The sequence below is a fragment of the Mobula hypostoma genome, chromosome 2 (genome assembly GCF_963921235.1).
Source record: "Mobula hypostoma chromosome 2, sMobHyp1.1, whole genome shotgun sequence".
Taxonomy (NCBI): Eukaryota; Metazoa; Chordata; class Chondrichthyes; order Myliobatiformes; family Myliobatidae; genus Mobula; species Mobula hypostoma.
The window spans coordinates 238,057,235-238,072,349 of NC_086098.1; the positions used below are offsets into that span (position 1 = coordinate 238,057,235).

Below are 15,115 nucleotides of genomic sequence, written 5' to 3' on the forward strand. Positions count from 1 at the left end.
TATGCTTTTTTATCTTTATCCACACTTTCCTCTTTTACTTCTCTAATCTGTTGAACCCAACCCCTATAAGTTAGTTTAAAGCCCTATCCATAGCCCTAGTTATGCGATTCGTTCGGATCCAGATCCCATCACTGTTCAGGTGGAGTCTGTCCCATTGCTACAGCTCCCTCCTTCCCCAATACTGGTGCCAATTTCCTATGAATTCAAACCTACTTCTCCCACACCAATCCTTGTGCCACGCATTTAACTCGATAATCTTCTTAAACTTCTGTATGTATGAATCGCTTTCTGTACCATCACTGGGAACATCTCATTATCTGGAGTGAGAATTCGGGATCCATGGCTCCAGCGGTGATTGTGCAATCAACCTTTGGACAATTACCTACAAGCGGCTCGCCATCAATTGGACGTTTAGATGACCAAGAAAAAAAATCTACATTTCGTGCCAGATTATAATTTATTGAAGCAGTAGTTAGGACAAGGGTTAGTTTCAATCGTAGCAAACTGTACATCATCAAGGATTAGACCACAGATTAACCGTTGTTCATTATCACCGATTGGTCTGAGACTGAGGGAGCTCTGTGTGAGGCTTTGGATGGAGAGATCCCGGAATATGACAACTGCGCATGCGGCCGATCGAAGGCGCCGTGAATCAATTACGCCACCTGTGCGCGGGCTTTCTTCCGAGCGTGCACGTTTTCATCTCGGCGGGTCCGGTTTGTCGCTCCCGCACTATAAGTTGCTCAGCTTGTGCCGTTACTAACACGACTCTTGAAAAACGTTGCTGTTTTAGTTCCGCACAAACGAAACAAGGTCTAAATCTTTCGTTGTTCACTGAGGATAATATTCACTCTGCCTTTCCAGATCAGTTCTATCAATCGCCAGCTGGGCGTAGATCTGTAAGGGAATGGCATGAGATTGGTTACGGTATCAATCCCCACCCTGCACTATTCCTCGCCAGGTTGCGTGTATGGCGCAACTTAATCACGCGTTAATTCCAAATCAAAAGAATGTGATATTATGGAGCAAAGAGTTTCATTCACTTTAATTTCCCTGATTACAACCAACAAAAACACTCAGGGCCCTCTATTTCGGTCGCTGAACCTGCCCCTGTGATATCCTTCAGATTTCTATATTATTCTTCGGTCCCTGCTCTGTGCAATCTTGTCCTAGACCTAATATATCCATTGCATCCTACAGCCCATGGACGTCTTGTTGTCCCTTAAATACAGTATCTTTCGGCCTTACATCGTCCCTGTCTGCCTCCCCAGCTGACGCCACCAGCACCAACGCCCTTCCCTATCTATGTAACTCTCTGCAGTCTCTGCACTGCTCTCTGTGTAACTGTTTCGGCACCTGCACGGTAGTATATTTGCGTAACCCCTCCAGCCCGTATACCCCTCTGTGTGACCCCCGTCCGGCCCGCATACACATTGTGTGACCCCTTCAGCCAGTATACACTCCGTGTGACCCCTCCAGCCCGTATACCCCTCTGTGTGACCCCTCCAGCGCGTATACCCCTCTGTGTGACCCCTTCCTCCGGCCCGCATACACTCCGTGTGACCCCTCCAGCTCGTATACCCCTGTGTGACACCTCCAACCCCGAAACCCTCTATCTGAGTCACCCTTCTAAACCTTTCGCTATCTGTGTAATTCGTCCAAATCCTTAACCCCTTTATCAATTCAGCACACTCCAGTCTCTATCTCCTCGCCGATCTGTAACTCCTTTTTAAGTTGTTTCCCTACAACAGAATTCTCAACAAATTCCCTGTCCAATTCCATTCCCTGTTGTACTCTTTCTCTTCTTCCGCAACTCCACGACTTCCCAAGTTCTCTGCACTCCGCTGTTGCGGACTAACGCCAACAGTGTCTACGTTCGCTGCTGCGGGTCTGGCAACCCGACCGCTCCTCGTTTAAAGACCTCCCGCCGACAGGGAGGGGCCAGCTAACGGTCACACGATCGTGTATGGTTTGGTGTTACATTCTGTCTATTGCCGTATCTGTAATTTGTTCTAAGACAATGAATCCTACACAAAGGTCTAAAAACAACACGGTTGTTGCAGGTAATTTCAACTTCCCTAATATCAAGTGGGATCTTCTTAAAGAAAGATATTTATACAGTGCAACATTTGTTTGGTGAATCCTAAATGTTTTCTATATCAATGTGCAAATGTTCCAGAAAGAGGATGGGGTAAAATTGAAGCGAAGTTTGATAATGAGCTTGGCCTAGTGACTAACCTTTCACTGGGAGAACAATTATTATAAATACCATTAAATTCGAGCAGGGTAAATTTGGAGAATATTGGACAGAAATTAGGGGACGTCAACTGGGAGTAGCTGTTTGGGCGCAAGTATCGAGACAGGCAGCGAATTTGGTCCAGAAGGAAAGGGAATCTTTTGGTTAAAAAAAAAGGTTTGCATAGCTAAAAGGAATCAATCAGAGTCCTTAAGAATTATAAAGAAGCTAGAAGCTAACTCGAAGTGGTGAGGAAGGCCAGAAAAGACCATGGAAGTTCATTGGGAAGTCGGATTAAAGTGAGATTCCGGGGGGTTCTATCCATACATGAAGAGCAAGACGATAACTAGGAGCGGGTAGGACAACTGAATGATAAATGAGGGAACATGTGCATAGATGTGAAGCATATGGTTCAGTGCTTAACATCAAGGAGGGAGGGAGTTAGATATGGCCCTTGCGGCTAAAGGGATCAGGGGCTATGGAGGGAAGGCTGGTACAGGGTTCTGAGTTGGATGATCAGCCATGATCATACTGAATAGCGGTGCAGGCTCGAAGGGCCGAATGGCCTACTCCTGCACCTATTTTCTATGTTTTAAGGAGAAAGATCTGGAAGGTGGCGAGATCAGTGTGGAGGGTACGAATTTGCTTGTGCAAACATGAAAAAAAGAATGAGGCATCACTGTGCCTCTTGAGGAACATTAAGTGGGTGTTTTGTTAGGATATACACCGGGTTATTGAGAGGGGCAAGAGATGAGATTGCTGGAGGCTTGACCAATATCTCAGTGTCCTCTCCAGCCACAGGCGATGACTCAGAGAACTGGTACGTCGCTAATGTTCCATTATTGTTGAAAGGAAATAGGGATAATCTTGAGAATTATAGACCGGCGAGTCTCACGTCAGTGGTAGGGAATTTACTGGAAATAATTCTTAACGATCGGCTTTATGAGCGTTTGGAAAACCTGTCTTTGTGTTGGGCACGTCGTATCTTCCTAACTTGATTAAGAAGTTTGACGAAGTGACGATTGTGATTTCCTGTAGGGAGAGATATGGATGTTGTCCACATGGATTATAGTAAGGCGTTTGACAAGGTCCCATATAGGAGGATCAATCGGAAATTAAGATTGCATGGGTTCTGTGATGGGTTCAGAAAGGCTTTCCCATAGAAGACAGAGGGACTTATTCTAGCTGGAGGGCTATCCCCCGCAGGGATCTCCGCTGGGAACTCTGTTATATGTGATATATATAAATGACCTGGATGAAAATGTAAATGGGTGGGTTAGTAAGTTTGCAGATGATACCAAAGTTGTGGACAGTATAGAAGGCGGCCAAAGGATACAGATCAGTTGCAGATACGGGAAAATGACAGAGAAGTTTAATCCCACCAAATGGGAACTGTTGCATTATAAAGGGATGGTACACTATTAATGACAAACCCTTAGCACCCGTGACGTACAGAGGGATTTTGGAGTTGAGTCCGTATCTCTCTGAAAGTGGCGACACAGCTTGTTAGGGTGGTCAGAAGGTACATGGAAATCTTTCCTTTATCTCTCAAGGAAATGAGTTCCAGAGTCGGGAAATGATGTTGGAGATTAACAGAACCAGCAGTTAGACTTTCCAGGCAGCATTGTATTCAATTTTGGCCGACTCCGTTATAGGAAGGAAGTTGAGGCTTTGGATAAGTGTAGAAGACGTATTCTGGGATGCTGTCTGGAAAGTAGAGCATGTGCTATAAGGAGAGTCTGGTGCTGCGTACGAATTCTTAGCATTGTCGATAATCCCTCCCATTCCTTCAACAATCTTTCTTATCCCCTACCATCAGGCAGGTGGTACCGGAGTATTAAAACCAGAAATTTTAGGGTGTGGGACAGCTTCATCCCACAGGCCTTAAGACTACTAAATTCCCTGCCACCACCCACATCTCAGCACGTATGAAGTGCCAATAGAGTTGCGCTGTTTATCTTTGACTTGTGCCGTATGCATCGTATTATTTTTTTTAATTTATTTGTGGTTATTATGGTTATATTACTTAATGTGTGGTGTGTAAGTTATATGTACTGCGTTTTACCACTTGCTCTGGAGGAACGTTGTTTCGTTTGGCGATATACATGACAATAACCTGAACTTGAACTTGAACCTGAGCAAACTTGGGTTGTTTTCTCTGGAACCTCTGAGTCTGAGGGGTTATTTGACAGCGATCTACATAATATGAGAGGCACAGATAGAAAAGGTAGACAGTATAACTCTTCCACATTGTTGAAACGTGGCATGTGCTTAAGGTAAACTGGGGTAAGTTCAAATGAGACGTGCGGGTCACTTTTTTATCACAGAGAATGGTAGAAGCTTGGAATTCGCTGCCCAAGGCATTGCTGGAGGCAAATGCGATAGAGCCGTTCTAGAGGATTTACGATAGGTACATAGATGTGCTGGAAATTGAAGAATATGGATATTCTTCAAGCTGAAGTGATTAGTGCAGTTGGGTATTTGGTTACTAATTCAATTAGCTCAATAGAACATCGTAGGCTGAAGGACCTGTTCCCGTATGGTACCATTCTAAGCGCAAAGTAATTCTCTGCTTGTAAATGGCATTATCGGGTACAGGAGTGGAACCCGGTGTGGTATTCTGCTGTTGTAGCCCATTCACTTCAAAGTTCGACGCTTTGAGCGCTCAGAGACGTTCTTCTGTCACCGCTCTCGTAACACGTGATGATTTAAGTTACTTCCGCCTTCCTGTCAGCTTGAACCAGTCTGCCCATTCTCCTCCAACCTCTCTCATTAACAAGCACTTTTCGTCCAAATCACTGCCACTCACCAGATGTTGTCTGTTTTTTTTCAGACCAGCCACTGTAAGTTCTAGAGTCTGGTGTGCGTGAAAACACCAGGGTATCACATTAACGAGTAGGTTTACAGGTGTACCTGAAATTGAGTGTACTTACATCACGTTCTCGATTCTTTCGCCGGGTGATGGTGCTTTTGCTTGCCGTTTCTCCTTTTACTGATTGAAAGAGATGTTTAGATGTGAGTTTTTCTACAAAGGAATTTTTCACCGTTAGGCGAAAAGTTCAGGTCATGATTAGGTTAAGGCCAGCACGTTACCTGGTTCGCGTTCCTTCCGAAACTTCCTAATGGCCACAGTGGTCACCCCTATAGCAAGGAACACGAGGGTCGCCGCCAGGCCAATTGCAATCATATGACAGAGTTGCCCCTGCAGGCTGTCTGAAGAACATAGAATCGACTTTCAATTGAAAGTAATTTACCATCAGTTCCAATCTGCATTTATTGGCCTGTGTGTCCTAATTACTCAACAGATTGTACATAAATTCAACGTATTGTCAGAATCAGAATCAGGTATTTGTCGCGGGACTTGCTGTTTCGCTGCGGCAGTAAATTGCAATGCGCAATAATCAAAACTATAAATTACAATAGGAAGTATTTGTATGTGTCTGACTGTCTGACTGTCTGTCTGACTGTCTGTCTGTCTGTCTGCAAATTAAATATGTAGTGCAAAAAGAGAGGGAAATGGTGAGGTTGTGTTCATGGGTTAATTGTCCATTCAGATATCTGATGGCAGAGGGGAAGAAGCTGATCCTAAAACTTTGAGATTGTTTTTTTCAACTCTTATATTTCCATCTTGAGAGAAGCAATGCGCAGAGGACATGTCCTGGGTGATGGGGTCCATAATGATAGATGTCCTTTTTGAAACATGGCTTTTTGACGGTGTCCTGGATACTGAGGAGAGTGTTGGCCATGATGGAGCTAGCTGAGTTTACAATTGATATATTTAAAGCGGAGATTGATGGTTTCTCGATTAGCAAAAACGTCAGAGGTTTCAGGAAAAGGGAGGAGAATAGATTTGAGGGGGATAGTGAAGCAGCGACGATGGAATAGCGGAACAGACTCGATGAGCTGAATAACACTATGTCTTGTAGTATTATATTCTAATATCTCGTTCCTTCTGAAAATACTGACTTCGGATCTCTACAACATTCTATCCAAATGGCTCCCTACTCGTCACAGGAACTGACCATTCGGCCCAACAACCCCATACTGGTACTTGGGCTCCTGGTGGCATTTACATGTTCTTCCACTTCTGCTGTAGTCTGACACTAGGTTGATACCGATAACGTTAACGCGCCTTACTACAACACTTCTTTCAGGGCTGGGGAGGGCGGTCTCCGATTATCCTTCGAGTACTGGCCAGTGTGTGTGTGTCACTCTGTCTCAGATATGCTCGCTCCACTCTACTGTAAAAGTAGCTCGTGACTCTAGGGACACGGTTTCGATCCAGTTCTTGAATGTCCTCTCTGTGAAGTGTGCACGTTTCCGCGTGATCATGTGGCATTCCACCAGATATTCCCGCTGCCTCACAGTTAGGAAGGGCTTGCTGGTAACTATATGGCAACAAAGAATCAAAGCAAGTATGATTTCCGTTTCTATGTGGTAAGGTTAAAGGGGATACAAAGGTCAGAGATCTGGTGCAGGGTGTCTCGGGACCTGACTCGGCCAATAACAAGCACTGGATTGAGGATTGTCAGAGTCTGAGGGGATGTCATAGAAAGTGATCTGATGGGTCACTTTACTTTGCAACCTTTGTATCTGGGGTCTAATTTGGAATGTAATAATTCTTGGAAATTTATAGCAATTAGTATCAGGTTTATTATTATCACATAAACCGAGATGCAGTGAAAAGTTTGCCATCCAGACAGATCATACGGCACATAAAACACCGAGTAGCACAAAACGAGAAATTGGTGAATTGCAGTTACAGAGAAGGCGCAGTGTAAGTGAAAACAAGATGCAAGAGCCGTGGCGACTAGATTTTGAGATGAATAGATCACGGAAAGGAAATCTGTACAGCACAGTACAGGCGTAACGATGCTGTGCCGACCTTTTTACTCTAAAATCAGTGTAATCCTCCCCTTCTACATTGGTCTCCATTTTCCTTTCATCCATGTACCTATCTAAATCGTACAAGAGCTCCGTTCAAAGGGCCCATAGAGATATACATCCGGGCCAGGGCAGTTACTTGGTTTGAGTTTGAAATTTAGCTAACTTTTGAGATCATAGCAAATATGATGGGTAAAGGAGAACTGGAACCTGCAGGGTCGCGCACTTTCGGAAATGATCCATCTGTCACAGGTAGCTCACAAGTTAAGCGCGCCTAGCGTTGCGAAGCGGTGTATTGGCCTGGAGAGGGGAATGGTTAACCAACAGAGAGTCGGCGGTGAATGCGTCATTTTCGGGCCTGAACTGCTTATGTCTTGTGATGAGCTGAATGAAGGACTGCGTGTTTTGTAACTGGTTTCCCCCATTATATAAATTCTGAGGTGACTATGGGGAAATTTATAGGGTCGTGCGGTAACGTATCGGTTAGCGAAACGACTTACGGTGCCGGCTGAAAGATTGAGGCTCGATTCCTGCTGCTTTGTAAAGAGATTGTACATTCTCCCGGTAACCCCGTGGGTTTCCTCCGGGTTCTCCGGTTTTCCCCCACATTCCAAGGACGTAGGGTTTGTGATAGTGAGTTACAGGCATGCTATACTGCCGCCGGAAGCGTGGCGGCCGCAGCACACCTCGCTGATTTGATTAGACGGAAAAGACGCAGTTCACTGTATTTTTCGATGTACATGTAACAGTTAAAGCTTATCAATCCAAAATTTATCGGACTCGTGTGTCGGGAGATGAGTACTTTCAAGGGCTCTACAACTAAGTGTTATTTATGAACTTATTTATTATTTGTACAATTTGACTTTGTTTGTACATCGGTTATTTGTCAGTCCTCGTTATTCATAGCATTTCACAAATTCCGCTGTATTTCTCGCTTGTTCTACTGTGAATGTCTGTGATCTCAATGCCTTATATCGTGACATATACTTACTTTGATAATAAATGTACTTTGTATTACGAATAAAAAGTCAATGATAATAAATCTGATACTATTTCTGATTCTGATTCTGAGCATTTCCCTCAGCAGAGTAGCCTAAACAAGAGGTGCCCATTTACAGTAAGTTTGGAGTGATGATAAAGGAACTGAGGGAAAGGGCTTCACCCGGAGAGCGGTGAGAGTTTCAATGATCGGTGGGGAGCGGGGAGAAGCTCTGCTCACATTTACGCAGTGCCTGAATGCGACAGTTGAGCCATTAGGGCCACGGAGACAGCGCTGGAGAGTGGGATTTAGCTCGATACTAGGCATAAACACAGAGGACCGAATGGCCTCGCGTCATAAAGCTGAAGGGAATCTCTAGTTTCTACGTTACCTTTCTGAGAAGACACAATGTCACTGACCAGATGTCCAGTGGCGCAAGTGCAGACGGCGCCGCTACGCCAACTTTCCGCCGGGATCTGGAAGCGGCTGCTAACGCTGTAGCCTCCGTCCGGATCAAATACCGGGGGATCAACGAGACCTTCTGTGATATTTCCCGATATGTTCCAGCGGATGTTCAGGGAATGGGAAGAGACGCCTCTCACCAAACACATCAAGGTCACCAGTTGCATCCGGGAAATTTCATCCGCTTGCGGCGCTAACAGGTATATCGTGGGAGGCTGGGCTGAATGCGGAAAACACAACAACGCTGTTTTAGTTGGATGGCCAATTTTAATCACGGTTTCAAAAACAGGCTATTCTGGCCACCTTCTCCGTTCTGGCGGTCAGGTACATATCTGTGCCAATTCTAGTTTACAAGGCCCTCTGTCTGTGATAGTTCGTCTACATAACTGAGCGAGTAGCTGCATCGCTACCCTTCAGGGAGTGAGATCCCAACGCCCCTCGGACAGAAACATCCTTCTTCAAGCCTTCGCTATATCTCCCACCCCTCCTCTGTATAGGTTTATCGATACATTTACTGGCGCCACGGAAGCAGAACGCTTAGCGCAACGCTATTACACTTCAAGGAGTCGGAGTTTGGAGTTCAATCCCGGCGTCCATTGTCAGGAGTTTGTCTCCGTGAAACGCCATTCCCCGTGGAAAGCGTGGGTTTCCTCAGAATGCTCCGGTTTCCTCGCACAGTCCAAAGACGTACTGGTTAATGGGTTAATTGGTCATTGTATATTGTCCCGTGATTAGGCTCAGCTAATGTTCTACATTTCTATCAGCTTACTCTCTCCACCCCAAGGAAAGCAAAGCAACGCACACAACCGATCCTCGCAAACGAAACGACATCGTTGTGATAGAGACGCACAGCGGGGAAGCAGACAATACAGCTCATCATATCGACCACAGTGGGCACCAATCCACATTAATCCCATCTTCCTACACTTAGCCAAGACGCTTCTGTCTAACTCATGAATGAACACATCCAGACACCTCTTAGATGCTGTCAGCAAATCTGCTGCAACCATTCTAGGACATACCCACAGTTGGTCCTCTTCAGATCCCCCCGAAACTCTTCTGCCTTATACTAAATCTATGCTCTCTTGTCTGTCTACCTCAAATGTGTGGAAGTGCCTCCTGCTGCTTACTTCGTGTTATGAAGTTGATCTATAACCTCCCTGCCTGTCTATTCAATAACCTGACTAATGAAAGGCCAATATCCATTTGCCTTCATAATCACAGTATGTACGTGCGATGCCACCTTGCTGGATCACTGGATCTTGTAATCCAGGGTCCTTCTGTTCCTCAACCTCCACATTTCAGATGTCTTTTCCTCATTAATCCTCCCAAACCGCAGCCCCTCGCGTTATTCTGGGTTAACATTTATAATCCATTTCAACAATACTTCAGTATCACCCCTTGGATAAAGACTAACTTTCACACTATCCGCACCATCCACTATTTCGCCCTTCTTTCTCTTCTCCACAAATTTACTGATCTTGCTTCTTCTATCAAAACCTAAGCTATTCAAGAATATTTCGAATAGCAAAGGTGCTTGGAGAATCTTTTCGCCGCCTATTCTTGGGGAACACCGCTAGTGACAGGCATCCAATCTTCCCTTGCCCCTTGTTGCCAGTCTCATGCGGAATCGTTTGACAAATTGCCCTGGTCCATGTCTCTGTGGGACTTTGTCAGAGGCCTCACTGAAGTGCATGTAAAGCATACATTGATTGCTCTGTTCTCAATCATAGACTCGGCCAGCTCTTCAGGAATTTCGATCAGATTGCTCAGACATGCCCGGCTATTGACAGAGCCAGCTTGGCTGTCTCAGATTAGACCTTGTCACTCCAAGGTATTATTAAACCTGTCCCTCGGAGTTCAGTCCTTTAAGATCGCAACGACTGATGTTCGACTCATGGGTCTATAATTGTCAGTCTTTTCCCTGGTATTCCAATTGGTACCTTCCAGGAGCCTCACATGTACCCAGCGAGTATTTACAATATCTCAGTTAAAGATCCAGCAATCTCACAGTTTACTTGTCACAGACGTCTAGGATAGATCCGGTGATTTTCGACTTTTAAAGCTGCTACGGCTTCAAACATGTTTTCGTCCATTATTGAGATTTACACCAAAAATTCACCTTTTCCTTCACTGAAGCCTTCATCTAAAAGGTGCACTCCCTTTGTGAATTCTGATGAAGCGTACTCATTTGGAGTCGATTGTCAAGGATGAGGTGACAGAGTACCTGGAGGCATATGACAAGATAGGCAGAACTCAGCATGGATTCCTCAAAGGAAAATCCTGCCTGACAAACCTATTACAATTTTTTGAGGAAATTACAAGTAGGCTAGACAAAAGAGACGCAGTGGATGTTGTATATTTGGATTTTTAGAAAGCTTTTGACAAGGTACCACACATGAGTCCACTTCACAAGATAAGAGCCCATGGAATTATGGGAAAGGTACATACGTGGATAGAGCGTTAGCTGATTGGCAGGAAACAGAGTGAGAATAAAGGGATCCTATTCTGGTTGGCTGCAGGTTACCAGTGGTGTTCCACAGGGGTCCGCGTTGGGGCCGCTTCTTTTTACATTGTACATCAACGATTTGGATTATGGAATTAATGGCTTTGTGGCTAAGTTTATTGACGATACGAAGATAGGTGGAGGGGCCGGTAGTGCTGAGGAAACAGAGAGTCTGCAGAGAGACTTGGATAGATTGGAAGAATGGGCAAAGAAGTGGCAAATGAAATCCAATGTTGGAAAGTGTATGGTTATGCACTTTGGCAAAAGAAATAAACGGGCAGACTATTTAAATGGAGAAAGAATTCAAAGTTCTGAGATGCAACGGGACTTGAGAATCCTCGTACAGGATACCCTTAAGGTTAACCTCCAGGTTGAGTTGGTGGTGAAGAAGGCGAATGCAATGTTGGCATTCATTTCTAGAGGAATAGAGTATAGGAGCAGGGATGTGATGTTGAGGCTCTATAAGGCGCTGGTGAGGCCTCACTTGGAGTACTGTGGGCAGTTTTGGTCTCCTTATTTAAGAAAAGATGTGCTGACGGTGGAGAGGGTACAGAGAAGATTCACTAGAATGATTCCGGGAATGAGAGGGTTAACATCTGAGGAACGTTTGTCCACTCTTGGACTGCATTCCTTGGAGTTTAGAAGAATGAGGGGAGACCTCATAGAAACATTTCGAATGTTGAAAGGCATGGACAGAGTGGATGTGGCAAAGTTGTTTCCCATGATGGGGAGTCGAGTACGGAGGGCATGACTTAAGGATTGAAGGGCGCCCATTCAGAACAGAAATGCGAAGAAATTTTTTTAGTCAGAGGGTGGTGAATCCATGGAATTTATTGCCACGGGCAGCGGTGGAGACCAAGTCATTGGGTGTATTTAAGGAAGAGATTGATAGGTATCTGAGTAGCCAGGGCATCAAAGGTTATGGTGAGAAGGCGGGAGAGTGGGACTAAATGGGAAAATGGATCTGCTCATGATAAAATGGCGGAGCAGATTCGATGGGCCGAAAGGCCGGCTTCTGCTCCTTTGTGCTATGGTCTTATGGTCATTTATGACGACTCCAATATCTTCTGGCTCCAAAGTCAGATTCGCCCGTTGCTCGAAGTGGGCTCTAAATTCCATTTCCTTGGATGATCTTTCGCCCTTCATACACTTTTAGGTGGTTTGCTGATAAGCTTTAATCTGCTTGCCAGTGATATTTTGTTACTTTCCTTAATCTGTCTTTTAAGCATCACCTTGCGTTTTTATACCAGGAAGGGCTTCGCTCGTCTTTAACTTCCTATACATACCATCAGTTTCATTTTTTAATCTTTATCCATCCTCAAAAACCTTGTCGTCCATGGTTCTCTGAGATTATGACCTCTACCTTTTACCCTTACAGGAACATGTTGGCCCTGAGCTCTTCCCATTTCTCCTTCCATACATATATGGACTTACGAGCAAGCGGGTCCTCCCATTCAACTCTATCCAGGTCCTGTCTAATACTAATGAACACGGATTTGCCCAGTTGATTTCTGGTTCATGTGAACTTTTGCATTCCAAACCCACTTGAAATATGTGGAGTCCCGGCCACAATTTCAAAACCGCTCCCCAGCTGACACTTCGCCAAACTGACGACCCAGAAGGTTGAATCCTCAGCATCCTCTCCAGCGCAATCGCGCCCCTGCTATAGTTTAATGTCCAGGCTCCAATTTTAGTACACGACTCCAATTTTCGTTTGATTAAAGTATTACACAGTTTGAATATACGCACTTCCTGCTCTTAGATTCTATTCCGCGGCAACTGAAGGCAAGTATTTGGTATGTTCGCTTCACCACCTCGTCTCCAAGTCGCCTTTGGTACTGCCGTTCATTATATCTGTTCCCGACCTTCCTAAATACTTCGCCTCGAATTTCTCAGATTTAAACTTCATCTGCCATTGTTCTGACCACCTTTAAGGGAGGCACGGTAGCGTAGCGGTTATGGCAACTCGTTAGTGAGCCAACTGTAAGACTGTGGTTCAATCCCCGTCGCTACCTGTAAGGGTTAGTACGACAATGCGTGGATTTCCTCCGAGTGCTCTGATTTCCTCCCACATTCTAAAGACGTGAAAATTAACTGGTACTGTAATTGAAGGAGACTGATGCCATGCTGTATCTCTAAATCAGACTCAATTAACCTCATCAGTATCGCTCTGTAGCTCAAACCTAATCTCCGCACTTCCAACAGCATCGCAAATCCCCGTCTCATTTCTGAACCTACTTATTGTACTTTCTACGTACCATCTGGGCCCCAGCAAACGCCGCCATGTACAGTCCTATGCCCGGCAACGAAAGGAGTAGGGCTGGACATGGGATTCGCAACCCCATCCCGTAAAACTCCAGTGCTACAGTAACGCAAACAGAAGCTCCCCGGGAGAGGAAGGTTTTTCGAAAGTGGGCTTCACACGGGGACAATATGAAAGTGGCCCAGGATAGAAGACTCTGCGAGCTGCTTTCAGCACCTATGCCCAACAGGGGTGATGGACTTTGAAAAGGAAATGTATGAAGTTGTTATGACGAGTTACCTGTGACCACCAGTTTGGATCCATTGCCGAACTCGCCATAGAGCTGGGCTGCGCAGAAGTAGATCCCAGAATCATTTCGCTGGACGTTTTCTATCACCAGGGAGTAAGTGGCTGATTTTTCGTCCACATGCCCCGAGAACCTTCCCTCTGCTTGCACGAATCTGCCCACCCTGGCAACGAACTGCAGATGCCTTTGGTCGCTCCGTTTATACCAGTGTATAAAAGCAAGCACACCGAGGTCCCGGCTGCAGTTCAGGACGGCCCGACCTCCGACACGGACGGTCTGAATCGGCGGAGACTGGAACAAGGCGGCCTGAGACACACAAACTGAAAAAAAGGAAGATTTAATCACAGATGTTATCCTCTCGCGGATGATACAGCGACTACAACACCGCGCCATCTTATTACGAATTGAGACTTTGGAACACAGAAAGAGCAGTATGCTCAGTCTGTACAGTTAGTTGTACTACCCGCTGCTCGAGTCCCATAATTCCTTTCTTAAAACTCCTTTGGAAATCATTCCAGTTATTTCATTCCCTGGTGGGGTAGGAATAAATTTACCGCACCATCTCTCCCGAGTAATCTACCTTCCTAATTCTACCTTCTGCTTTCTCTGATTATCGGCTGTCGGTAGTTAAATTTAAATATCAGCATAGAATATAGAACAGTACAGCACAGTAACGGGCCCTTTTGTGTCGAACCAACTAAATTAATAATCAAATGACCATCTAATCTTTTCTGCCGACACAACGGCTATTTTGCTCGCATGAATGCGCCTGTCTAAACGTATTTTAAAAGTTCCTAATGTGTCTGGCTCTGCCACCACCCCAGCACTTTCCAGGCACCACCATTATCTACCCCGCACATCTACTTCAAATCTACCCCCTTTCAACTTAACTGCATGCCCTCCGGTATTACAATCCCCTTATTTATTCTACCAAATCCCTTCAGTTAATTAACGATCAACATTCCCTTTGAACGAGCTGCACAAGCTCTTCTCTGCTGGAAACTCTGGTCACTTACCTTGCAGTAGGTAAGAGAGCGCGAAGACCGCGAAGCGTCTCATTGTTCGTGACCGAGTTAAACTCCGGGTGTTAATCGCAGACGCGTGTTCATCGGTTTGTAAGATCGGTGCAAGGGAGGGGTGAGATCCTTTGTAATTGATGAAAATCAAACGTAATGCTAATTAGTAAATGTTCGGTTGTATTGGAAAAAGGTAGAGGCGTTCTGCGGGTTTCCTGTTTACGCGGGCCAGGTACACGCAGATGGAACGCGGTTTGCAAACACATTGAAAAATATATACGTCTACTCGCGTCGGTCTGACCACACTCAATGCACTCTACATCGTGCTAACCCTGTGGTGTGAGACTATGGACAGGACTCTAGTTAGCGTTATCATGAAGGCCTAATTAGTACAGGAAATCTTACGCCAGAGAAGTGTATACAGTGGGGTGGGCGGATACCTTGTCGGGGTTAATTTTAACTCAAAAAAGTGTTTGCTGAAGT

At 45.3% G+C, this 15,115-nt stretch overlaps 1 protein-coding gene across 2 annotated transcripts; it reads right to left on the reverse strand.

The window, feature by feature from the left end:
• Window positions 1-450: 450 nt before the first annotated feature.
• On the reverse strand, window positions 451-14,756 carry LOC134337323 (uncharacterized). Of its 2 annotated transcripts, XM_063032240.1 has the most exons (6): window positions 14,633-14,756; window positions 13,610-13,936; window positions 8,491-8,781; window positions 5,330-5,449; window positions 5,170-5,228; window positions 451-897 (listed from the first exon to the last, which is right to left on the reverse strand). In XM_063032240.1, the coding sequence occupies exons 1-6, from the start codon at window positions 14,673-14,675 to the stop codon at window positions 832-834; spliced, it is 906 nt and encodes a 301-aa protein (XP_062888310.1). In that variant the 5' UTR covers window positions 14,676-14,756; the 3' UTR covers window positions 451-831. The 2 variants fall into 2 exon arrangements, with proteins under 2 accessions (XP_062888310.1, XP_062888317.1); XM_063032247.1 differs by lacking the exon at window positions 5,330-5,449.
• Window positions 14,757-15,115: the final 359 nt, after the last annotated feature.